At 47.0% G+C, this 24,616-nt stretch overlaps 1 protein-coding gene across 1 annotated transcript; it reads right to left on the bottom strand.

Annotated features, from left to right (window-relative positions):
* Positions 1-3,376: 3,376 nt before the first annotated feature.
* Positions 3,377-23,181, bottom strand: CD82 (CD82 molecule). Its single transcript, XM_010214302.2, has 8 exons — positions 23,098-23,181; positions 17,278-17,350; positions 13,952-14,076; positions 12,983-13,057; positions 7,336-7,443; positions 4,555-4,746; positions 4,162-4,245; positions 3,377-3,695 (listed from the first exon to the last, which is right to left on the bottom strand). Exons 1-8 carry the CDS (start codon positions 23,158-23,160, stop codon positions 3,618-3,620), a joined length of 798 nt encoding a protein of 265 aa, XP_010212604.1. The 5' UTR covers positions 23,161-23,181; the 3' UTR covers positions 3,377-3,617.
* Between the last annotated feature and the right edge of the window lie 1,435 nt (positions 23,182-24,616).

Raw genomic sequence — 24,616 nt, forward strand, 5'->3', positions numbered from 1 at the left:
AATCTGTTCCTAAAATACCAAGCAGGCAGCACAAATTGTTTACAAGGAGAATACATTTGTAATTACAAGTTATTTTAGCTACCCTGCTGCCAGGAGTAACTACTAGCAGAAGGAAGCCATCAGTGTCATCATCTCTTCCCCCAGGATCAGTCAAAGCTGATGATATTGCAGCAACTGGTCTGAAGTTTCCTTGTGGAACATCTCCCTCCAGTGGCAAAACAGAAGTTGTTTCCACAGAGCTCTGGTTATTGGGGCTAAACTGGGGACAAGCAGTATCTTCTTCAGCACTTCCTCATTCCAGGTGAGAAACAGCAACATACTCCCCAACCAGAAGCTGTCAGATCCAGTGTTTTGCCCCAGGCAGGAAGAATCATAACTTATGAATCCCTGGGACAGTATTGCCACCTGCCTATGGCAGGGCTCTAGCAAATCAACCAAAAAAAAGGAAAGGTACCATACAACTTTGAATCAAGCTTTCCTCAACCACAGTTCATCATGGCCTAAAGAAACAAGTTTTACTTGCAGTTCATTGCTCCCCTTGTGATCCCTTGCACTTCTTGATCTCTGCTCCCTAAGACAAGGTAACTGAAGTCTTGGCTTTATGGCAGTTTTGAAGAGTGTTTGTTGGTAGCTGTAAAGTTCATGCTGCTTCTTTGACCGCATATGAGGACTTAATGCCATGTTTACGATTCCCTACCAAACCAATGACTCCACACTTGACCACTGCTTGGGGAGAAATGCAGGTCTAAAAACAGCCATTGTGAATGTGTGCATGTAGCCAGCACCTCACTGCAGTGCAGCAGCATCTGAAGGAGTTCTGAGAGATCTCACAACGCTGCTTAGCTAAGGGAGAAAGGACCTGCACTCTTATCTATTTCTCACAAGCTTTCCAAACTCTCAAGCCCAGGGTATCATGGAATCACCTACAAAATAGCTACTTCAAATTTCTTTCTCCTCACAGCAGCACAACAGGAAGAAAGAAATCTTTAACAGAGAACACTGAAGAACACTGCAGAAGATGGGAAGGGCAAGAAATACAGCTAGCTGGAACAAGAAGGGAGAGATCATGTGCTGCATGCACTGTAGGCAGTGGCAAGCTTTTTTTTTTTTTTGGCAGAAGGGAAGGGGGCACAGAGTTAGTCCCAAAGGGTTATTGCTTCATAGAGCACAGTCTGTACATAATTTGAAGTGACACCTTCAAACACAGAACTTGTTCAGCTTGGAAGATAGCAGGTACTTCAAAACGAACCATCACTTAGCTCACTGAAAGCTCACCTTCATAAAACAAAGCATATTTTATACTAGAATATAGCCTAGTAAAATTGTCACCTGCCTTTGATGGGTGATAATGTGAAATATGAAGTTAACCTCAAAAGCAAGCCTCAAAATGTGTATAGAGTTCTAAACATACTGGTATATTTCCCACTGACAGATCATTTGCGACCTTGAATAAACAAGGTATCAGTGATTGCATGTAATGCAGAAAGGCATGTAAAGAGAAGGCAAGGGAAAACCAATGCAATGCACAAGTCTTCATTAGAGTGTGATTTTTTTTAAGCAAAGTCTTTATTACAGAAATATTCACCCTCTAGGCTTTTAGATCTGTACATGCATTTCTTCCAGTGGGAAGATGTTGCTAAAAACAGAAAAAAAAGAAAACCCTGCATAGGTTCCTTTTTACTTGCTGCTCAGCACTGGCATCTGTAACTGAACATGAACCTTACAAATAAGAACATGTTACGGAATAGACTTCGTACTACAAAAGCTAGCAAGCTTTACTGCTAAGGGTGCCTTCTGCTATAGCAAAGGTCAGCTTGGAGGATCTGTGTGGGAGGGAACAGGGGTGTCTCAGAATAGCAAAGCCTTATCAGACCTCCGTGAAGTCAGCTGCCTAGTTACATCCACTCTCCCTAGTCATCACTTCATCCAGACATGAGGACAGAGCATGGCCTCACTCCTAAGACTCCAACTGCCTAAAAACAGGCCTTCACCATTTCTTGTCAGAAGAAAAACAAAGTAGGTAGTGAGGCCATCCCTTTAAATTGCTCCTAGAGCTGCTCATCTCAACCCCAGCCTTGACAAGAAACAGGACTCAGTTTCTGGACCACACTTGCAAGGAAAAGACAAAGGCTGTCTCAGCAATTGCCTTGTATTTAAGTTCAGGTCTCAGACGAGAACCATCCACTTCTCTCCCACATCACTTCCCGCTGTCAGGGTACAGACATGCATACACAATTGCAGCAAATCTATTCCGCCCAAGCCACCTCTATGACTGAGGATTTGTACCCAGCTTTGTTATCAAAGACACTGGGGAAGTTCTTCACTTGCATTTCTTTTTATGCTCTAAATCAGTCCTTGCTTCTGGCCATTGGTTGAATGCAGCCAACAGCCCAGCCATTAAAAACTACCCTGCCTGCACCCATGTGGGAATGAGCTATTTATCTGCTGTAGCACTTTCCCTCCAGACAGACTTCAGGACAGCCAACAGCCACAGCTCCAGACCACAGTGGAGTCAGCAGACTAGACAACTAGAAGCAACTCATCCTTACATCCAGACTGCACAGCCCAAACCCAGGCACTGGTAGCAGAGGTAACTAAGATACAGAGTCTGCAATCCAGTCAGATATCCTTCCATATTCATAATTAAAAGCCAAAACTAGCAAATCTTATGTTTGTAATGGGAGCAGAGGGGCAATCAAATTAACCATAACCTCTATAAAAATTGGCAACCCAAGAATGCAACCAGCAGAGGCAGCCTGAGGCTTAGCCCACACTATGCAGCAGTCAAAGTGCCTCCAAGCTGACAGGAGCCAGCAAAGCAGTGCTAGGGTGAGAGGTCAGGGAAGAAAGGCAAATAGGAGAAACATGTCAACTCCAGAACTCATGTGGCCCATGCCAAGAGCTCCTGAGCACTACCACAACCTGCCAGGCCAGCCCTGGAATGGGTAGGCCTGACTGCTTTCTGGCACCTTCCCATCACATGACACAGGAAGAGCTCTGCTGAAGGCTGACTTCAGAAGCAGGAGAAGGAAGTACGAGGGTAGTGCTCAGTGTTTCAGATGAGAGTTTAGACTAAAAGAGGCACCATATGGGTAACTGCAAGGGAAGAGAATGCCTATAAAGCATGACTAGTTATCACCCCAATTCAGTGAAGTGGCTGAAGCACTGGAATCTCAACAGGACTCCTAGCTCGCCCATGGGACAAAAAGATAATTTTTCTTTCTGGCAGGATAGGGAGATGGCAGGGAGAGGAAATGGGAGCAAGGAAGAGAATTAGGCCTTGTGAATTGTAGAAGAATCGAGATATGAATAGGATTGTATAACATGGAGCAGGCAGCAAAAGCATTGTCCCCTCAGATTAATCAGTCTCATGTGATACAGGAGAGTTAAGTTCCGCTTCTTGAAGTAGAAATAAACCCAGGGTAGGATGCAAGTGGCCCAAGGGCCCTACTGCCAGAATATCAGGCCATATTGCAGCTCTAACTGTTCTTAGCAGAGTGGTATCAGAAATGGGATGTCACAGGAATAATGGTCAACGATTGGACAGTCTGGATACGAGGCAGGAATGTTCTGTTTGCTCCTTTCTCTGTGGTGCCGTAGCTCTAGGGTCAGCAGGTTCAAGACTTGGGCACTTTGGTGTAGTCTTCACTGTGTATGTTCTTGCAGAGTGCAATGGACAGTATCATCCCCAGCAGCTGCAAGTAATGAAGAATGGGAAGTCAGTAAACCAAAAAATAAGGAGGTGAGTACAGGGATGCAGAATGCAGAGTGGTCATCTTTTAATGACACCATGCAAGTGGACAGAATTGGACAACAATGCAAGGGAAGTCAAAAACAGGTTGCCAAAAATATTTTGCAGCAGGAAGATGTGTTATGTCATGAGATTTTCAAGGCAACAAGTGGGATCCCACTAGTGGGATGTAGCTTGTCTCCTTCCTGGTTATACAGAAGTACTAGACACTAGCAGGAGACACAAGTAGACAGGGCTCTGTCCAACTTTAATCCAGCCCATAAAAGGAGGAATTCAAAGCTCCAGGTAGACACACCAAAGAACTATAGCTTCACTGCCTTAAACCAGATGTCTTACTGCTTTGAAAGATAGAGCTTTACATTTTAAAGAGTCTGCATGGAAAGATGGGTTTACATAGCAGAGTAACTTACCTCTACAACAGCAACACCTGTGCAGACACCAAGAATGATACCAAGGTTGTCCTTCAACCACATCTGGATACCATTTATGCATCCCTAGGAAGAAAACATGGTCACAAAGAAAGAAGCAGAAATCTAAGCACTGTAAGACTATAAAAACAGTGTAGTTCTTTGGCATGTACAGATTATTCCAGCTGCACGCTACACTAAGTTTCACAGAAACACCAGAGAAAGGCAGGAAGGATTCCTTAACTGCTGTCCATTGGCACTTCCATGGCACTTCATGGGCACTTCCATGGGCACTTCAAGCAAAATTGAAGTGAAAAAGTGCTCTAAAATAATTCCCAGAGAAGCAAGGACAACATGATTTTAGAGAAAAGCTTTACAAGCCTGAGCTTCACTCACCTGCTGATGAACAGGCCAGTCAGCAAACGTCACAGTGGTGTTTGAAGGGAGACCTTCAGTACAGAAGCCACTATACGCCACATTGTCCTCTGAACTATTGTAGCAGGAGCAGGGATATTCAGCCAAGCTTTTGTTAATGAGAATTGCATTGTTTTTCCAGTCCTCTGCTCCCTCCAAGCCACAGCAGGCAATCTAATGAACAGAAATAGAGCATTATTATCTTAGATTTTGCACTGGTGACACACTGCAGGTAAAAACAAATGAGCAGAGCAGAGGCAGAGAGCACTTCTCCAGGCAGCAACAATAGTTGAACCATACAATTTGTGTGAAAAAGTTACATTAAATCATAATCCTAGTCACCAGCCAATAACCTATGCACAGAGCATTCCCAAAGAGGATGTTATTTCCTACCCAAGGATCACTCTGCTAGCAAGACAAGAGTCAGAGGGCCATTTTTAATAGACTTTGAACATAAGATATCATGATATGCAAGATACAGAAACTATTGGAGAAAGCCTAGGCATTCACACTTCAGTAAAGCCAGAGAGACCAGCCTCAGTTCAACAAAATGTGATTTTTCACTATAGTTTTTGTAGACTAAACACTAGAAAATCTCATCTAACTTCAAGGTGACAATGCTGAATATACACACTTCAAAATAGATGTAGCTGGTGAGTCAGCTGGAGGAGGGCAGCATCTTGTGAGATACATCTGAGACTTTACAGTCCCCACTGGTTCATTGTCAACAGACTGATTTGGCCAAGGAGAAGCAATGCAGGCAAGAGATAACACACTAACATTTCAAAGACGCCACCAAAGGATTCCGAATGCCAGTGTCTTCCACTAGAAATGCCATTTCCATGGGTTTAAACAGTGAGGTTTGTTTTGCTTCGAGCAGGATGCGCAGAGCGGACACCAGGCGCACAGCTGGAAGCCGCAGAGCGCCAGGAGCCGCGGCCCTGTGTGCCGAGGGCAGGTGCCCAAGAGCAGCCGGCGCCGCACGGTGGCGGCAACAGGCCGCGGAGCCAGAGCAGGCCGCGCCCGCCACACAGCTCCACAACATGAGGAAAGGTTCCCCTTCAGAGGGACGTTAACATTCCTACACCCCCACGCAAGAACTGCGGACACTGGAGGGGAAAACACGCCGTGAGGTCTAGCAAGGACTACAATGTGGGAAGTTAGCTGCAAGCACAGATGGCAGCACTCTCACAGCGGCACACAGCAGGGAGGCTGTGGGACATGAGGTGAGAGTCTAGGGAAAACCCTGTCTTCTCAGAAGGAAAATGTAATATTTTCATCTGAGATAACATGCATGAGTGGAGGCATGAACAGCTGAACACCCACACTCAGATTAGCATTTGATTTCTGAAGAAGTGTTAAAAATTCAGCATTTAGGAGCCTCTAGAAGGAACTACCTCCATCTCATATGGAAGTTAGAACTTTTCACTTTATGACTTCTAAAGAAGTCCCTCCTTCTGCCCAACAAATACCAACTTGAGTATATGAGATGAACTTGATTCCTAACACTGTATTTCTCCACCTCTGCAAAACTTCATCCTGCTCTTATACAAAAGAGGGACAAAAGCAGAATCCTCTCTACAGTGGACTCATCCTTAAGTCCTTTAGTGAGAAGCTGCAAATACAGTGATAGAACATGAATAAATCATTGCCTCTCCAAAGCAGGGGAAAACCACAGGTCAGTGCTGCAGAGTCACAAGAACAGACAAAAGAAACCTCTTTTCCTTGTACTTACTCCATGTCAACCTCATGCTGGGCATGTATTTAGCCACAGCAGACAGCCAGCTCTCATGCTTGAGGTTTGGCAGTAAGCAGCTATCATGACTCCAGCATGCCTCAGGACTGACCTAGTTGCTCAAGCACTGACCCTGATGCAAAAGCAGAACCCATGGGCAGTTGGAATAGCTCCCAAGAACGCTGGCACTCACAGAGGAGCTGTCACAGCAAACCAGCAACATGCACCAAGAAACAAGGCAGCTACTGCAGCTGGCTTGCCTGGGAAAGAGCTAGGGACTTTTCCTGCTACAAAAATAGCCTGCATTGTGACTTTCATGCAAACCAAGTCATTCTGAAGACCCTGCAGATAAATGAAAAAGCAAAATAACTGAGGTGCCACGTATCAAGCCACACACATTGGCTAGGCAGCCAGTACTAGTTAGTCACCAGCCAGCACACAGGAATAGTTCAAGGCCTTACCTAGCAAAGACAGCTTCCTGGTGGACAGGCAACCAAGCTCATGGACAGCTCTTTAGATCAGCCAAATTTCAGAGTACAATATGTTGCATTACAGACACTTGTGACTTACAACTTTGTCATTACAACCTCTCAACTTGGTTAAATAGATAGCCAGTTAATTTTACATGGCTCACAGTTTTGTGTGTGTGTGTGTACGCATGCGCTATAGTATTATCCAGCAATCACCAATGCTAAAGGTATGAGTCAAAGACATCTGAGAGATTTGTATCAACAACCAGGCTCTCACACATCAGTCAAACACTACAGAAGAGATGGCTCTGGTCATGCACTGAGAACCACAAGGATAGTTTTGAGTGTCATATGGTCTAAGAGAGAGTCTTCAGGAAGTGAAGAACATGGTCAACAGTACAGTTTAGGACTGGAAAGTAAAGGGAGAAGATAGAGAAATGTTGCCAGGCCTCTTCTTACAATACCTGTTCCTTATCCTAAGCCTAGTTTTATTCAGCTACTAGCAGCCCTGGCCAAACAGCATCATCTGCCTCTTGCTGGCCCTGCCCAGTGGCTCACCTGTCTCTGCACGTAGTCCCATGCATCTTGCAAGTCCTTCTCCTCCTCATTCAAAGGGTCGTAGTTTTGAATCAGTTTCTCAACTATGTTGGACAATTCTTCTTTCAACTGGAAAAAAAAAAAAAAAGGTGGTTATTTCCTTCTAGCCTTTTCTTTTGGGTCTAGAGCAGAAGACACCCTTACAAGGTGTGCTAGAACTGCAGCAGGTCCATCTCCCTAATAGTGGAGAAAAACACAGGCTTACAATGGTCAGGGAGATTTTAGTATTGAAACACTTTGCTTTAGTCCAGTGAATAAGGCTAGAGCAAAGCAAATACCTTTAAAATTATAATCTCCATGATGGCAGTTCTGGTGAGTGAGGCTAGAGAAAAGAGACAGACTGCAGATAGAGAAGACAGGCACTGCAACAACAAGAAGCAAACAACAACAACAACAACCACACACACACACGAGTGCACAATATCCTCCTAGTCCTCTTCCAAAGGGCCTGAAGCAGGCAGTAAGAAGGGCTCAGACCACCATAATCCCAGAATGCTAGCAGCTCTTAAAACTGCGACAGAAAAACAAATAAAAGTATTAAAATGATGTGAAAATAAATATTTAAGAGGCCCACAGGCTATACTTAAAGGAAAAAAATAAATACTAAAAGCATCACAGGCAGTGACAAATCCCCCAGACTGACCTGCTTGCTCTGCAGTCTGGTCTATGTTTTTAAGAACAAGCAATAAATATAATCAACATGTGAAATGCAGAATGGATTTACCAAGGTAAAATCCTTCTACATGACCAGATGGCATTTGCTGAGTTTTTTTTTTTTCTCCTAGGCAGAACTAAACCCAACAAATCCAGCCTAGGTCTCAGTGATGCATGTGGCCTGCTGCTGTGTGAAAAGGCAGTTATTCTAAAGAAAGAGTTAACTCTCAGTCCCCATTTCCTCCATCAATTAGTTTCTTCTTAAGATTAAGTGCAAGGGAAAGTGCTACTCAAGTTCCTGGCACTGAAACCAAAAATCACTTATTAGGCTCTAGTGAAACAAAGTCAGAGGGGAAAGGAAAGAAAAAAAACCACCACAACCAACAACAACAAGAAAACCCACACACCCCCCAACCAACCAACCCACCCCATACAGGCTAACCATGCAGGAGAGATTGAAAAACAGTAGAAAATGGTACAAAGCACAAACCAGACCTCTTCTGAAATACCATATGCAGCTTTGGCTACTCAAATTTGGAAAAGGAGCAGGCGCAGCGGGGGCACGCACAGAGCCCCATCTCCAAGGGAAGCGCGCTGCCCCGCTGCGTGACGCAGCCACCCGTGCGCCCGGGCACGCAGGAAGGCAGCCAGAGGGGAAGCCCTGTGGAAACAGGGGCCCAGGTTTGTTTATCCCGGAGTGAACAACTGCTGCCTGCCCCAGAACAGAGGGAGAATCAGCACCAGCTGAAGGACAACAGCAGCTCACTTGTGGCACATCTCTGACCTTGCCGTGCAGGGAAGATTTGGATCCAAAATCTCAGCCCTTGTGGTTAATCTCCCAGCACAGCTGAGGCCCCTCTCTGCCCCTTTAGGATGGTGAGTCACTGCCTGCTCTTTAAGCAACTGGCTTTTCTGATATACAGCTGTTGGAAACTTCCCTTTTTCATAAGGGATTGACCTGCCTCTCCCCAAACTCTTGCAACTGCTGCTTCTGTAATGAGGCACCAAGCACTGCATCTGTCTCAACTGCTCACTAACAGTCTTCTGTGAAATTTGGGCTTATCAGTAGATCCCACCCCTTCAGCCCAATTCCTTATGCAGAGAATTCACTCCATTTCTCAGTTTGAGAAGAGGCACAAGCTGCCACCCCAGCGGGCTTCTCCCTGCCACCTCCATAGGAAGCTCTTGGCCATCCTGGGCACAGGGGTAGCTGCCACTGCGAAAGTCAGACCTCAGAGTGCAAAGAACAGCCATGAGGCTGCTGGAGGGGCAGCAGGGAGTCCCAGCAGCCCTGCACAGCAGGATGCTCTCACCCTACTTGCCACCCTTGCATCAATGGTGCTACGGCTACAAGAACTCCTCTTCCTAGGGAAGCTGCCACTCAGCTCCCTACAACCAGCGAGATCAGGGCAGACAGATGGGAGCTGCATGATCTTTCCTCTTCTGATGTCTAGCTCTTCCCCCTTTAATTACTTAGCTTCCCCTTTTCCTTCCTTTCAAATCAAGGCATCTTGACCTGGTTCTCACTAATAAGATTGGCCTTGGCTGCTGCCATAAGCCTTATAAGTTACTCACCCTCACCCCTCCCGCACACCAGTGCTCCACATGTGTCCCTAGCAGAGATGCTCCTCAGAGACAGACTGCAAGTAGAGCCAGGGCCCGAACCAGGCACCCTAACCAGAGCTCCCAGGGGGAAGCTAAAGCTCTGCTCTTCCTCTGTTCTCACACAAGGATAGGCAAGGGGGCTTACAAACAGGCCTACTTCTAGAGATGTTAATAAAAGTCAGATATTTTTAGGCTTTCAGAAAATAATTGGAGAAAAGGATTTCAATACACAGTGTACAGGTCTGAAGAAAAAAATGCAAAGGCAGCTTGTTCATGGGCTGAAGTGGCAGAGTGACCCAAGGGGAGAACACAGGCCCCTGCAGTCAGAGCCAGCTTCTGCCTTCGTGGCTTACTCAAACAAGCAACCACGGGAAGGGCTGCCAGACAGGCTCAGGCAGGCTGTCAGCACCTTCCTGCCTTCTCCCGTTAAAGGCAGGGAGGACTCAGCGCTGCACAGAGCAGGGCAGCTCCAAGAATCCTCTGGCCTCTGCTGCTTCAGAGCATGAAGCAGCCTAGGGGGAGGCGCCATCCCCGTCCCCACACACAGCAGAGGCACTCACAGCCCAGACACCAACATCGGGTGACTGCCAGAGAGCAGCAGGGCTGGCAGGCTCCCTTCCACGCAGCTTTCTGGAAGAAGGGAGCCAGAGGAAAGCTGAAGACCAGAGGCCAGAGTGTCTTCGATTCTAGTCTTAGTCACAAAATGAATCATTCCAGCTTCTTCCACTGTCAAACACTGCAGAGTTATCTAGCCAGTCCCTCAATCGGTCCCTCTTGTCTTTATTAATAATCTAGCCTGCACATGCAAACAGAGTCAGGGGAGGGAATCAGCCCTCAGTCACTTCAGATCCTCAGCTAATGCATACTCCATAGCCCTCCCAATGCATACTCCACGCAGCAAGTGGCTGCACAGTCACCCAGGCCTGTTCGCTACAAGCCACAGACAGCAACTAGGGCAATTCCCCAGAGACCACTGCTCTCCTTTCACTCAAGGCTTTTAGACCACAGCTTCAGAGAACTGCCTGAACTAGGACAAACACATTACTGCAACTCTCACATGCTTAGGATCTTGTGATGCAGGGAGATGAAGTCAAGTAGTAACACTCAGCCTGCAAAGCAGAATGGCATTTGCCAAATTCATGATGATACTATGTTGTCTTCCTCACAAAACCCCCCAGTCCACCACAAGTTTCAGTAGATAAGAGATGTATGAAATGGATTTTACACCAAGTACTGGGCAATCCCAGTCTCATGGGGCATTCCTCTAGCAGTGCTCATGAGGAAGGCAGAACAGCAGCCTTCCTGCCAGAGACTCAGCCTTTTGCAGTTATGCTATTTCAGCAAATTTCCACGGGTCAAGGGTAGAAAGAGGTTTTGACACTGATTGTAAACAGGTATTGAACAAAAGCTTCAGTCCTGGAAAGGCCAGAGACACTGGCTAACAAGTGAATTTGTTCGGTAGTTACTCATCAAGAGGAGGCTGGACGGGGAAGAACACATGAACTCTGTCTACCTCCTGCAGTACAGCAGGATTTCAACAAGTAGAGGAGTATCACCCACACTACAGTCTAGATCCAGGAGGATCCACTCCTATCATTCCTTATTTTACAGCTAGCAAAGTTCCCAAAGACAGAAAAAAGCAGTAATGATAGAGAACAATGCACGCCTAGGGACTGTTTTCCAGTTTTCAGCCTGCTTCACTGTGCTCTGAACTTCTCTGGGTGATGTGCATCAAGTGAAGCAGAGCAACATTCATAGCATCAGTGAAGCACAGCCACAAACCACCATGTAGGAGGTTTCAGCAGCCGAGACCTTGAAGCAATATTCCTTAATCTTCTGGGCAGGTACTTCAGGATTCCTGAAGCAGAAGGGCTCTGGAGAGGCTTTTCCATGGATTTTGTTCACTCAGAACTGAACGGGAGCATCTGAAGTTTGTTAGGAGGCCCAGCACTCCCCTGCCCCTTGTGGTGCCGGGTTGGGAGTCATGATGAACTCTACACAGAGGTGCTGACCTGACAGAGCCCCACTGGCTCCAAGAGCTGTGCAAAATAATCTCCAGATCTCATCCATTCCCTGCACTGACTGACACCCTGAAACTTTTAAAAAATAACAATAAAAAAAGAAACCCTACACCTTTATTCTAAAAGCTCTACTTTCTGGAGTAAAGTGAAAGCTAGAAATAGCAATAGTGAAGGAGGTGCAGAGCTTCATGGTCCAAAGGGTTGCATTTCTCTACTGGAGGGAAATACCCTTCCCCGCACCTCTTCCTCTGTGTTAGTCATCTGTTTTCTGAGAACCAGCAGCTTGTTTGAAGCTGTAACTCTACAGAGCAGCCAACCAACACTTCAGTTTCTCTTGCAGCTCCAGCCAGCACGTGAGCTGCAGGCGAGGCACAGCATGCATGGCAAGGAACAGAGCCAGCAGCCACCACAGCCCCCCGCCAGAGCCCTGAGCTGCACCAGGGACAGCGCCTCCCCCTCCGCCACGCTCCGGCACCAGGCGCCGTGGGCAGCTTTGCAGCCTCTGCGTTCGGAACCACCCTACAGACAGGTAGGGGCAGAAGACAGGCTGAGCAGCAGCCAGTGCCAGGGCACAGGAAAGTAGGACACCAGCTGCAGCTCTTCAGCAGGTCTAAGCAACTTCCAGCTCAGCCTCAGCACAGCTAGAGGCCTCCCAGGACACAACCCCAACCAGGGCACCTACAGCCAGGACTGGAGGTTGCAATGCAGAGTTACAGTGCACAGTTCATCTCCTCAAGCTGCACTGTGCAACTGTACTCCTAGCAAAGCGATTCATATCAGCTGTTAAATCTCCTGTCTCTCAACTCAGACTCTAGTACAGAACCCACCAGATACTAGGTTATGGTCTGGGGAAAGCAGGATAACTCTCCCATGGAGCATTTTAAGGGCTGGAAATTGAGAAGCAGTCCTAAAGCATGGAGCAAGATGGCACAAGGAAGGAGGGCAGTCAGATAGTAATAGCCTGAGAATGACAGCCTGCCAAGGCAGCAGCAATGGCACCATGGTAATAAACTTCTGAAAGACTGAGTCAGCTTGGTCCTAGCAAAGGTTATTTTTACTGTTCCCAGTCCCCCAAAGTAAAGCCTGCATAGCAGATAGAACTCCCCATCCTTTAAGTAGTATTACTGGGCCTGGCAGATACATGATAACCAGACAACAGCAAGTAGGAGAGAAAAGGAAGAATCCAGTTATGCCTGAGAATGGCATAACCCAGACTGGATTCTGAGAAATTGAGAGAATTTCCAGGCATTTCCTCCTCCGCCCCTCATCAACCCTCTGCCCCTCAAGAGAAAAAAAAACAGGCAAGGAAAACGGTTAGAAACACTCACCGCGTCTTTCTGGAAGTAGATAATCAGCCCAGCAGACACCTGAGCTATGAGGATCACCAGTAGGCAGGCAAAATACTAGAAGCAAAACAGAAGAGGTGAACACAGTCAGCCTTAGAAAGGTCTGTGGGATTTTACGGGCAGGAAAATTCGCAAGGCCCAGCCAACACCTTGCCCACCTATGAGCTCTGCTAACAAAGTTCCCTCCCCAGTTCCCTCCTGGCTGAACTTCTGGAGCATTCACAAGTACAAGCAGCAGCTAGAAGCAGACTCCCTGGCCAATACACTTCAGTGCCTCTCCCATCAGGTCAACCCAAGGAAGACTTCAGGAGGAACACCTACACATGTCATTTCAGCTGGGACCTCCTTTCACATCCCAGTTCCATTCCCAGTCCACTCTGCTCTCAATGGTGGGGCTCTGTCCATCCTGAGCAGACACTGAGAAGTTCCTAATGCATCCATCAGTCAGAAAATTTGGTGTAGATGAACCAACTGGAGGGAGGTCCTGACATACAGGATGTCCCTAACAATCTCTTGTCTATTGCATTTTTCACAAAAGCTAAACTTAGCAGCACAACAGGAAGCTGGCCACTCTTCTCGCTCTCTGGCTGTTTTTGATACTTGTCCTTGCACAGAGCACAATGCCAACTGGGAAGAGGGGTGAGGTGGTCAAGGGGCAGAGGTCCATTTAGGACATCTCTCCAGTTCAGCAGTCCTCTACAGTTTAAGTGTTGTCAGTGAGATCCTCATTTTTCCATGTCATGGTGCTAGTTCATCATCAGTGATGTCTGAGAATCTACTGATGCAGTGTGTTGCCTGTTGGAGAGTAAATGATGCAAATGGATATGACAGACTGGATTGGGACTGACCTGGCAGGTAGAGCCTCCCCAGGAGCCCTGATCTCCAACCCAATAAACATTCTGCAGGAGAGGTGTCAGACAGTGGATCTAAGGAAAGCATGAATTCTCTTACCAGACCCAAGAGGCAGCGGATTTCATTGACTGCTCCAAGACATCCCAGGAACCCCATCAGCATGGTGACAGCTCCAACAGCAATGAGGACGTACGCATCAGTTTGCAGGGAGGAAGATGAGGTCTCTGGAAGGGGACAAAACTAGCCAATAACTAAAATTACACTCGCCATCACCATTTGGTTAACTGCTTACTCATCCACTCAATGTTCTCAGGTCAGCTATGGAGAGACTACACTGAGGCACATCAACTGTGGGGACAGAATGCTGCTTCTGGTTGCCTTCTGAGGAGGGAAGGCTTCCAAGGCAACCTGCAGGGCTACATCACCTCAGACACAGAGGCTCCAGGTCACTCCAAACAGAACAGGAAGTTAGGTGCTTAGCAGATTTTAAAACCCCTCATGCATTTGTATAAGGGAGAATAACAAATACATACTAATATGTATAACTACAACATTTATTTTATTATCCTACCTTCAGTAAAACTATTTTTCTAATCTTAAAAACTCAGTTTGATTTTTCATTTTAGAGTGGGACATGCAAATGCAGTGGACTGAAGTGTTACCCAGCAGCTTCAGCCAGTATCAAGTGCAGATTATGCAACAGGTTACTTGCAAGCCAGTGTTAAATGGCTTGTGGCCAGGCAGTCATTATAGGCTATTGCCTGCATGTGACCCCTACAGATAGAAACCATTTCAGGATAAAAACAGAGATAATACCCAAATCTAACTATCCTTACACATACTCCTGGCTATCCCCTATCCTTTGGGAAATGACAATGCCCTCCCCATCTTTCAAACACATTTAGGTGGCATTAGTTATGTACGGCAGTCCTTTCAGCCCTTCTTCAACATCTGGTATTGCAAATAACAGAAGAAAAAACTTTTATATTTAGGTTTGTCACAGGAGCATTTCTTGCAGAAGATTGGAATGAACAAACAATATGGCATAAAAGTTAAAGCCCTACTCCTGTCTAGAAACAGTAATCAGGAACCTCATTAACCACTAGATATTTTTAAACCTGCATGTTGCAGAGTATAGGGGAAAACTGAACATCCGGTGATTAATGAAAATAATGTTCCTAGAGTTCAGCTTTTCACTTCCTGAAAAGAAGTCCCAGGAGACACCTTCCTCTGAGCTCCTCCTGAAATAGGTTAAAAGGGAAGAGTAGCTGAACCCACACTAGTACTCTCCCCCCTCCATTTTCCCTCATAACTGACACCTGGTAGAAGTCTGATAAGCTCCAAAACTTTCTCTGCTAGAATGCACTGAACAGAGGAAAGACTCAGAGCTAGAACAGTTTGCTGCACTGGTCAGCTCAGACATTTTGCCTTGGTTCATTTCCAGGCCCAAGTCTCCCTGACTTGATTTATATCACAAATCAGGATACCAGAACAGTCCTGCTCCTCCCTACCCACCAGTCCTGGGACTCTTGTTGTGCAGGTGATGCCCTGATGTTGCAAAGCATTTAAAGCAGCAGCAGGCAGTTGGGAGCAGCCTCCTGACTTTAGTGGCCTTCACAAGACTATGATTCCTTCAATTAAAAGTGACTCAACCCATAAGTTTTCAAGTGCTTGGGCAGAGTGCACCTGTGACATTAGAAAGCAGTTGCTTAGTGTCTCAGCAGAAGCAAGAAAAAGGTATTCCCAGTTCCAAAGACCAACATGAAATCAGTGGCACTAGGAACAGAAATCTCATTTGCGCTTCTCATCTGCAGTGAATCTCATCTTGCAATAGAAGGCTCTGCTGGCAGGAAAACTCCTGCTCTGTTTACTGTTGCTCCCTGTTTTTCCCTGTGCTGGGCCAGCAGCCAAACCAGTACAAGAGGCGCCTTTGGAATGCCCTGCTGTGCGGAGCTCCTTCCCACATTGCCAGGGTTACTAAAGCAGAGGGAAAGAGGGCAGGCATGGGAAAGGAAGCAAGGGGGCAGGGAGAAACAGCTGAGGCTGGAAATCTCCAGGAAGGAAGCTAAAGCCTCAAGTGCTCAGTTAGCAGAGATTCTGGGTAAAATGGGAAGCAGCAGGGCCAAAACCAGGGACTTAGCACCCCCGCAAGTGGCAGCAGCACCCGTAAGGGCGCACCAACAGCTGCTGGGGTAGCAAACAGGTTCTCAGGCTGCCAGTGGTGCTGCACACAGCCAGGCCCTGGTAAGCTCCTTTTTGGCTGGCTGTATGAAGTACATTTCTGTTCCTGTCCACATTTTGTTAACCAGCCTTTACTGGGCTTCCTGCCCTTCAAATATCGCAGTAGCAACCAGGTGCTCCGGCACAATAAATGGAGCAAGCAGTTGTGCCTGGCATGTCCTGGCCTTCACAGGGTGCCATCCCCACCCAGCATCTTCCAACATCGGGCTGGTCAGCAGGGATGGGAAGATAAAGCACTTGCAGAGCCACTGCCATTGGGAACAGAGCTCTGAACACCATTACTACTCATTCCCTGGGCAAAAGGAGTTGGGGCTGCAAGTGCGTATGCCACTGTCCTGCAGCACCCAAAACAGGGTGCCACCACAGTGAATAGAGACAGTGGAAATGAGCAGCCAGATTTGCTGAGCTAAAAAGCTAGGATCAGCAAAGGCAGCTCATTTTCTCATTTGTGCAAGAAGCAGGTCCTCTAGAACAACTCCACTTGCTTCTCCTGACCAACCCAAAGGGGAGGGAAGCTGGCCAGCTGTAGGGGCAGTGACATAGGGCACCTCTGAGGTTCAGGGCAGAGTCTTGGGAAGCGCACACCATCCAGGGCATTTTAGGAGTCAGAATGTTAGAAACTTCACAACCTCACACCCCCTCCCCCCAGCTCTTTAAATTCACATTCTCTACTGCTCAGGAACAAGTGTGTACTTCATACTTCCAGGGTACATGAAGCATCAGTAAAATCAAGTGCGCTCTCCCTTTTGCATTTAAAATATTTAAATTTAATTTTGCTATAACAGCCCCTTAAGTACTCACTAAGTTATTTCTTTAAAGCATTATGGGTCTCAAGACAGGACAGTAAAGAGAAATCTGTTGCAGAACACAATGCAGTGAAAAGATGAAACTTTTCATCCTGCACATAAGAACAGACTGGCATTCTGTACTGTTGAGTCAGGAGGCAATGGTATTATTCACTGATCCTGGTGTTTCAGTGCATGAGACTGGGAAAAATCTTATTTCTCTGGTGTTTCTCCCTTTCACCCGGTGCCTTGCTAGAGTTTCTGCTTATACTCCAGGTTGCTTTCCAGACCACACATCCACACAACAGCATTACCACCCCCAAACTACATCATGGTCATACACAGCCGCAGACTACAGTCCATTCAGAAGGGAGAAGGTGATGCATAAAGTGGTCTTACGTAGAACTGCAATGAAACTGGTTTTGTCGGCCACAATCCATATTCCAAAACCCAGGATTACAGCACCCAGGATCTGCAAAAGAAGGAAATTAATACATATTACCAGCTTATTAGTTTATACATGTAGAGCAGCAGCAACTGCCATTCTCTATACTTCCAGGGAAGAAAACAAAAGATTCTTTTGCTGTTCCCACCCATCTCTCTCCTCAGGGTACTCCTCCCAAAGTAAACAGGATTAGCATCACTTCAGGAAGACAGCCTCAGCCAACTGCACAGGAGCCCCAGGTTCTGCTTGGCAGTTCTTCACAGAATTTTAGTACATTATTTTTGTACCAGAGGATGGTTCAAAACAGCCTGGTGAGAGGATCTCCCACTGCCAGACCCTTGCTGTCTAGAGAAGCACAAGGTAACAGCACTCAGCTTCTGTGAAGTACTGGAGGAGCACAAGTATCTAGTACACGATTAAAGAGATCTTTTGAATAGAGAAAGCCTTGGCCATACAGGCCAGGCTGGGAACCAGTAGCCAGAGGATTTGGTATCTGGCAGCTGGAACTTTCCCAGGAAGGAAACCTAGGGTTTGCCAGACTGATATATTGTTATGGCTCCAACCAAGAAATGCAAAAATTCACTTTGTGCAGATTTCCTTGAAGTGCTTTACACAGTGTGCCCCTGGCCAAGCCAGGCCAAGGCATCTCACCTTGTGCCCCAGAACACCCTAGCCCTTCTAGCCCTGCAGCAAGCACATCTCATCTTCCCACCAAAATCAAGTATTATAAAACAGCAGCCATGGTCCCCATCTCTGTCACCACACAGTTTATCTGGGGCATGGATTAGCAGAGCAATATATTCTTAACAAGCACTCAGAGGATTCCAGACACAGAAACAAGAAATTGATACATTCAGCTTTCCCCAGTCTTGTTTTGACATGGGGAGAGAGGAAAAAAAAAAAAAAAAAAAAAAAAAACACACACACACTATCCTCATTTTAGTTCCTGGGAATCACAGTGTTCTCTGTTGCTCTGCGAGTTGCTTGCATACAGGTCATCACCACCCCGAAGGAGGATCGGGGCACTCCAGCGCTTTAGCAAAGTCACTCTCTTGAGAAGCCTGCAAGTTTTCAGGTCTGATACGAAGCAGGAACTTGTGCCACTCAGCCGGTTAGCAGTGGCAAAGGCTGGAAACCACTTACTGCACAAATATCCAAAACAGACTTTGATGAAACAGGACAGGGACAAGGAAAATATGAGATGGTTCCAAAGAGGAGGATTTACAGGTGATTTCTTACACGAGGAGGATTTCAGGGCAGGCTGAAGTAAAGTACTAAATAAATCAACAAGGGTCAAGAGAGTTGGCGGTTCTGCACTTCATTACATGATGCCCCAGTATTTTGGGAAACAAGGGAAATACCAAACTATCATCTGGAGCAAGGTGGCAGACAGGACTGTGGGGACAAGCATCACCTGCATTTTCAAAGTTTATGCTATGCTTCAGCTCCTCAAACAAGGAAACTTTTCAGGGCTAAGATAAAGTAACATTGAAATAAGATGCTTGCAAGCTCTTCTGGCTTGGCATAAGGCATAACACATAGTTAGCTCTGGGAACTGCGTTAGACACTCGGCAGGCAGCTTCCCAGGACTTGCCAAAGGATGACGATGAGCTGAAAGCACACAACACACCTCCCAGAAAGGGGACAAGGCAGCAGCAACACGAATTGCACTGCAGGACACCACTGTCACACTGGAGCAGCCCTGGAACATGCAACAGCTGGGAACTCCTAAAACTCCTCTCAGTTGGTATTCCCAGGAATTGCTTAATTCAGTTAGGAGACAGTCTCATATTTAACCCATAGCCTTAATATTTGTCTTGAACAGAGATGCAAACCAGGCTGTATGTGACATCTTTTGGCTCACTGACCCCAAAACATCAGCTAACTTTTGCTGTTGCTGACAAAACACAGAACTCCTGCTGAGCTGAGTTCCTGGGAAGTTATTTGTTCTGAGGCACCCGCACTGTCCAAGGCCTTCTTTCACTCTGATCTTCGCCCCAGTCCACAACTCATGCATTTGCCAGGAGCAGTCCTGTTAACACTATTGCTATTTTTTCTTATTTCATAACATCTATGACATAACATTTATAGTATCTCTTCTTAGCCTCTAGAGGAGTTTGCTTAGCATAGCAAGGCTGCTTCTACCAATAGCTTGGCTTCAGATCCTCCATAAAGAAACTGCATCTTCTTCCCATACAAGCGAATTAATCTGTTACAGTACTTTGAATTACTGAGGTTGGACATGGATGTCTCTTCCCCACATCACCCCAGAGGGCAAAATGTCAGCAGGATCACTCCCAAAGCCAGAATGCAGCTCCTTCGACCACAGGGCCAAAGGCAGCAGGCAAGGGACAGTCAGGCAGCTGGTCTCCTACAGCACAACCCGGTGAACAGCAGCTCTGCAGAATTCAGCTGTTGCCAAACTTCAAGCCCAGAAGAGCCCAAGACCCAGAGAAGTTCTAATGCCAACATCAGAGATGAGCTGCTTCAGCACAGGCACCAGCTTGCCTTGCCAGAAACAGCAGCAGCTCCTCTCTGGCTGCCCTCTGCTAACATCATCCTCCTTCAGGCTCAGGCTACACAAGGCAGGATCTGAGCCTGGCAGAGAGGCCAACAGAAGGGATCCCAAACCCTGGCCTTTGTTTAAGGTAGCTTTCTGCTCCATTTGTAGGACTGTTTTAAGTAGTACAAGGAGCCAGTCTAAACAAATAGTTTCCAGAGGCTGCTGAACCTATTTGAGGGAACAGTTTTCCCTTTAGTTTTCCCATCCACTATGGCCCATGTTTGCTACCAATGAAGGGACATATCAAGCACTGACTAGACAAACTGAGCTTATACTCTAAGCTTAGATTCCTGGCATCCTTTGAAGCAAGCAGATAAGCAGTCCAAACCACCTCCTTACCTTTAATCAAAGCAGGTCAAGTCTTTCTCTAAAGTAAGATTCTGAAGCTACAAAACATCAAGTCCCTGAACCACCTGAGCTAGCAAGGAACCTTCTCAGAGTCCTTTGGCTGTGGAGAGGTGCTATTCCAATGACTGGTTGGCTTCTGGTGTCTCCAAAGGGACACATCCAAGTCAGACTGGAGAACATACTTCAGACTGGAGAGGGCTGGCTTGCCTAGGATACAACCAGAAACTCCACAGAGCTCCATCACCAGTATTAGCATTCATATATGTGCAAGCACAGGAGATAGGGGCCATCCATGCAGATGTGCAGAAAAAGAATAGCCACCTTAAGCTGCCCATGGCAAACAGATGAGCTGGAGTAACTGAACAACTAAAAGAAAAAGCCTTTGTCAACTACATGCTATGCCAGTGGGAGAAAAATGAATGTTGCCTTTCTCAGCATGAGGGATGCGCAAAAAGCATGCCACCAATTGAGAAGCGCCCTCTGAATCTTCACTCTGAAGTATCAGGTACCTCACCAAACCACAGCAGCCATAGAGACCACCTCTCCACAGTGAGGCCTGAAGCAAAGATAAGGCCTGCACTGAAAAGCAGCCTTACTAAAAAAGTTGTTAAAGCAGCCCCTGCCTTCAGTCAGAGGCCTCCTTTCAATTTATACTCTCCAGACCTAACCTAGTACATCAATTCCACCTTCCACTGGGAAGGAGAGAGCTGCTTGCTAAACCAGAGGATTAGTTTGAGACAGGCTTTGCCTAGGACAAGAACAGCTGAAAGCATCCCAGAGAATAGCCTTTTCCCATCGCTTGCAACCCAGCTAGAGGGCTGGAGCTCCCAAGAATCCATGGAGGGATTTGGTGCCCACCATCCCCCCTAAAGTCTTACAGAATACAAGAAAATGCTATATTCTGGGAATGCCAGCCCTGGATCAGCCTGACAAAGCAGTGGCACTGTCTCCTGACACCGCAGCTATCCTGAGGCTGCCCAGGACCATGCCCTGCTGAGCAGCAGGAGAAGGGCTACATGGAACAGACCTGACACAGCTACTGCTTGGGCCTCCAGCAACAAAAGCAGCAGTGCCATCAATGCCAGAACACACTATGGTGCTTCAGGCCATTTAGTGTCACCTTTCTCCTCCTGCACTGAGCTGGGCTTTCTGAACAGAACTACTTCTCCCCTAGAGTTGCATAGAGTCCCTGTGCATGTGCTGCCTTAAAAACACCCCCTCTTCCCTGCCGCTTCCCCTCTGACACAAACTGTGACCAGATGAAGTAAAGGTCACATCTGTCTTTTTTGAAAAAAAAATTGATGTCCCTTTTTTTTTTAAAAAAAAAAAAGACTGTGGCTATGCTATGGGCCATGCGAGCCCATCACTCCGTAAGCTAACTTAGACCTACAGTCACAGTTAAGGCAGGCAGATGGACTAGGAAGTGCCCAGGGGACAGCTTAAGGAAAACTGTCACTAGACAACAGCCTTATATAGGCAGCCCTGCTTCCTGGGGTCAAATGGGTTAAGTTATAAGCTGCTTTAAAAAAATATATATATATCATTGCTTCACAAGATGAGGTAGCCTGGATACTAATACTTCAGAGGAGTTCTGCACTGGTAGGAAGAAGAATCATGCAGGCCTTGGCCAGACTTTTCCTATCCTTAAAGCTGAACAAAAGGATGTCCAAAAGCTCTGCTGGTACTTTGAAAGCCTCTCTCTTCCCCACCCTCCAGGTTTTCACCAGCAATGCCTTAAGTGTCTCTGACCTTCAGCTCCTAGACCAGAAGTAAATTCTCTTAAGATGGAAGCAGCACATGGAGAGAAAAGAGCCAGCAGAGCAAGCCAAGGGAAACCAGATCCAGATGTGCTGCTTACAAGCTCAAACCTGTGCTCCAGTGTCCATAGCACAGCAAAGCAGTGCAGGAAGCAAGAGCAAAGCTTTGGTCACAAAGTAGCATGCATCATATCATACTTGATTTCCTTCCCATCTTGGCCCTTCCTTCCCCTTATATACTGCACAGAGATTAATAAGATAGGACAGGCCATTTTCTTTCAGATTTCCTCACGTCTTCAATCACACACTTCCCTACTACGCCATCTCCCTTCAGAAGGGCAGCACCAGCAGTATGGCCCCCAGCCCAGCTTCCCTGTTTAGATGACAACAATTCAGGTTTCACAGAGGGATGCACGGGAGAATGCGTGTGGGAGAAAGGACAACAGCCCAGTTGGGGTCACACAGCCAAGCTGCTCCGCCTCCTGCAAAACTTTGGCCCTTCCCAACCCGCTCAGATCCAAAAGGAGCTCAGACTCCATCTTTTGCTAAAGCTCACGCTCAAGCAACTCCATCCAGCAGACTGGCTCATTGCTTCAAACAAGCCAGCCCCAAGCTCCTCCTCCCTCCAAATTCCACTTCAAATAGACGACTTAGGACTAAGTCAACTCGTCAAAAAATCAAAACCAGCCATTGGGACTTGAAATGAGACAGGAATCGTTCTCTGCAGCCTGCCCAGCCTATTTAAGGGAGCACTTCTGCTACTTGGCAGGCTTCATAGCTTGGCTGCTCAGGGCAGCTCAGCTGCCACTCCAGATGTGGCAGTATCTGTTCCTCTTCCAGGAAAAAACATAGCCTCCCTTTTCCTTCCCTATTAAAGGGATCAGTGGGCATTAGACACAGCAGCTGGGCACTGGGAGAGACTACATAGGAGTCACAACAGCTGTGATGTTCCTTAGCTTCAGGGATTCCCTCCCTTCCCCATCTCTTCCAAAACTCTGGCTGCTCTGTTTAATGAACACAGTAGGCCAACATTCAGAGAAACTGCCTTTCCAACTAGCTTTAGTTCAGGACTTCCTATCTATTCTGCAGACACTCAAGATACTTACAAGGAACAGGAGATTGAAGAGAAAAAGGAAGTATTTGGTGACTTTTATGCAGCCAGACCCCATCTTCTTTCACTTACAGGATCTAAAATGAAAGCAGAAAGATAGCCAGATGTGTTAGTATCATGTCCCCCAGGCAGCTTCAGAGTAACACCTGTGCAAGCCCCTGGATCCCTTACTAGGTCTCTGAGCAAGCACACAGAAAGCATATTCAACATAGGGTTGCCTTCTCACAGCAGCCAAAAGAGACAGCCTAGTCATTAGTAATACAAGCAGCCACAGCTACCAAGACCTCCTGAAGAGTGACAGAGGATTTGCAGCAGTTACAGAAGGGATTTAATCACAAAGACACTGCTAATTTCATCACTATTTACAAGGACTTTGCATTAACAGCGTCAGCCAAAATGTCAACAGTAGCTACTAGTCACAGCTGAGGGAAGTGAAGCACTTCTCTGAAGAGACCACTAGGCCTATTCCCTCCCCCAAAAAGGAGAAGAGCAAGGCCAAGAGGTCAATTTAAAAGGCAGCATCACATCAAGCTTCCTGTACGCAACAGCACTGAATGACTTGGCAACTCATGAATTTGGAGCAGACTGCTCCAGTCACACACAACCAATTCATCCGCCACAAAGGCGGGGAAGTTTTCAACAGGTCCATTTCCAAAGCCACCCTTGCAAGCTCGAGCCAATGGGAGAGCACTGATGAGATGGGATAGCAGTTGCAGTTTGCTGGATGGCTAGCAAGAAACAGAGCAGGCAGATGCAGTCCCAGCGCAGGAGGGCATTGGGCAGGTGCACCTGGAAGAACCCATGCTGCAAAGAGCCGTCTCTGCAGCCTATTCCTTCTCACTAGAGCATGCTAGGTCAATGGTAAAGCAGTTTTACTGTATCTGAAGTTAGCTCTGTTCAACTAAAGCTTCTGGAACTCAGGCAAATTTGGGTCCTAGGAAGAAAGAAGGGAAGGTGGCTCTGGCTCCCACACATTGAACAGCCAGGTAGCAGTGGATCCTCATCAGGTCTTTGCACTACAGGACTCCATGGTAAATAGATCTGTACTACCACAAGCTACCCTAGTTCTCCCTTATCTGATAGCAAAGTGTTTTAGAAGTTAGGCATAGAAAACCCCCCAGACTTCACTGCTGGAGTTTTCCCCTCCTTGGGAAGCACCAAAGCCAAGTGACAGATGGGGATGCGTGGGGCAGTCTGTTCAGGCAGTCAGCTCTCCTGCTTCTTCCTCCTTGTGCCCACCGTGCTTCCCGCAGGGGCTGGGAATGCCCGAGTTCCTCAGAGCTTGCTCCGGAGCCGCCTGCTTCGCCAGCCGCGCTGCCTGGAGACCCGACAGCCCCGGGGAGCGCGAGGGGCCTGTCCAGCCTGCGAAGCACCAGCCCTGACGGGCAGCAAGGTCAGCAGGGCTTCCTGCTGCCAGCCAAGCGCCACGGGAGCCCAGCGCCTTCTTTTGTTTCAGTCAAAGCCTTTTGCTTAATCCTATTAAATATTTAGGTTAATTCTGGAGCTGAACTGGT

This window comes from Tinamus guttatus, unplaced genomic scaffold (assembly GCF_059628265.1).
Source record: "Tinamus guttatus ecotype Peru unplaced genomic scaffold, ASM5962826v1 Tinamus_guttatus_pri_ptg000240l, whole genome shotgun sequence".
Lineage (NCBI taxonomy): Eukaryota > Metazoa > Chordata > Aves > Tinamiformes > Tinamidae > Tinamus > Tinamus guttatus.

Coding starts and splice junctions, on each gene's coding strand:
- CD82 (XM_010214302.2), bottom strand. CDS start 23,160: ATGGGGTCTGGCTGCATAAAAGTCACCAAATACTTCCTTTTTCTCTTC. Junction 17,351..23,097: donor TCTTCAATCTCCTGTTCCTT/GTAAGTATCTTG, acceptor CTTCTTTTGCAG/ATCCTGGGTGCTGTAATCCT. Junction 4,246..4,554: donor ACTGGCCTGTTCATCAGCAG/GTGAGTGAAGCT, acceptor TTTTCTTCCTAG/GGATGCATAAATGGTATCCA.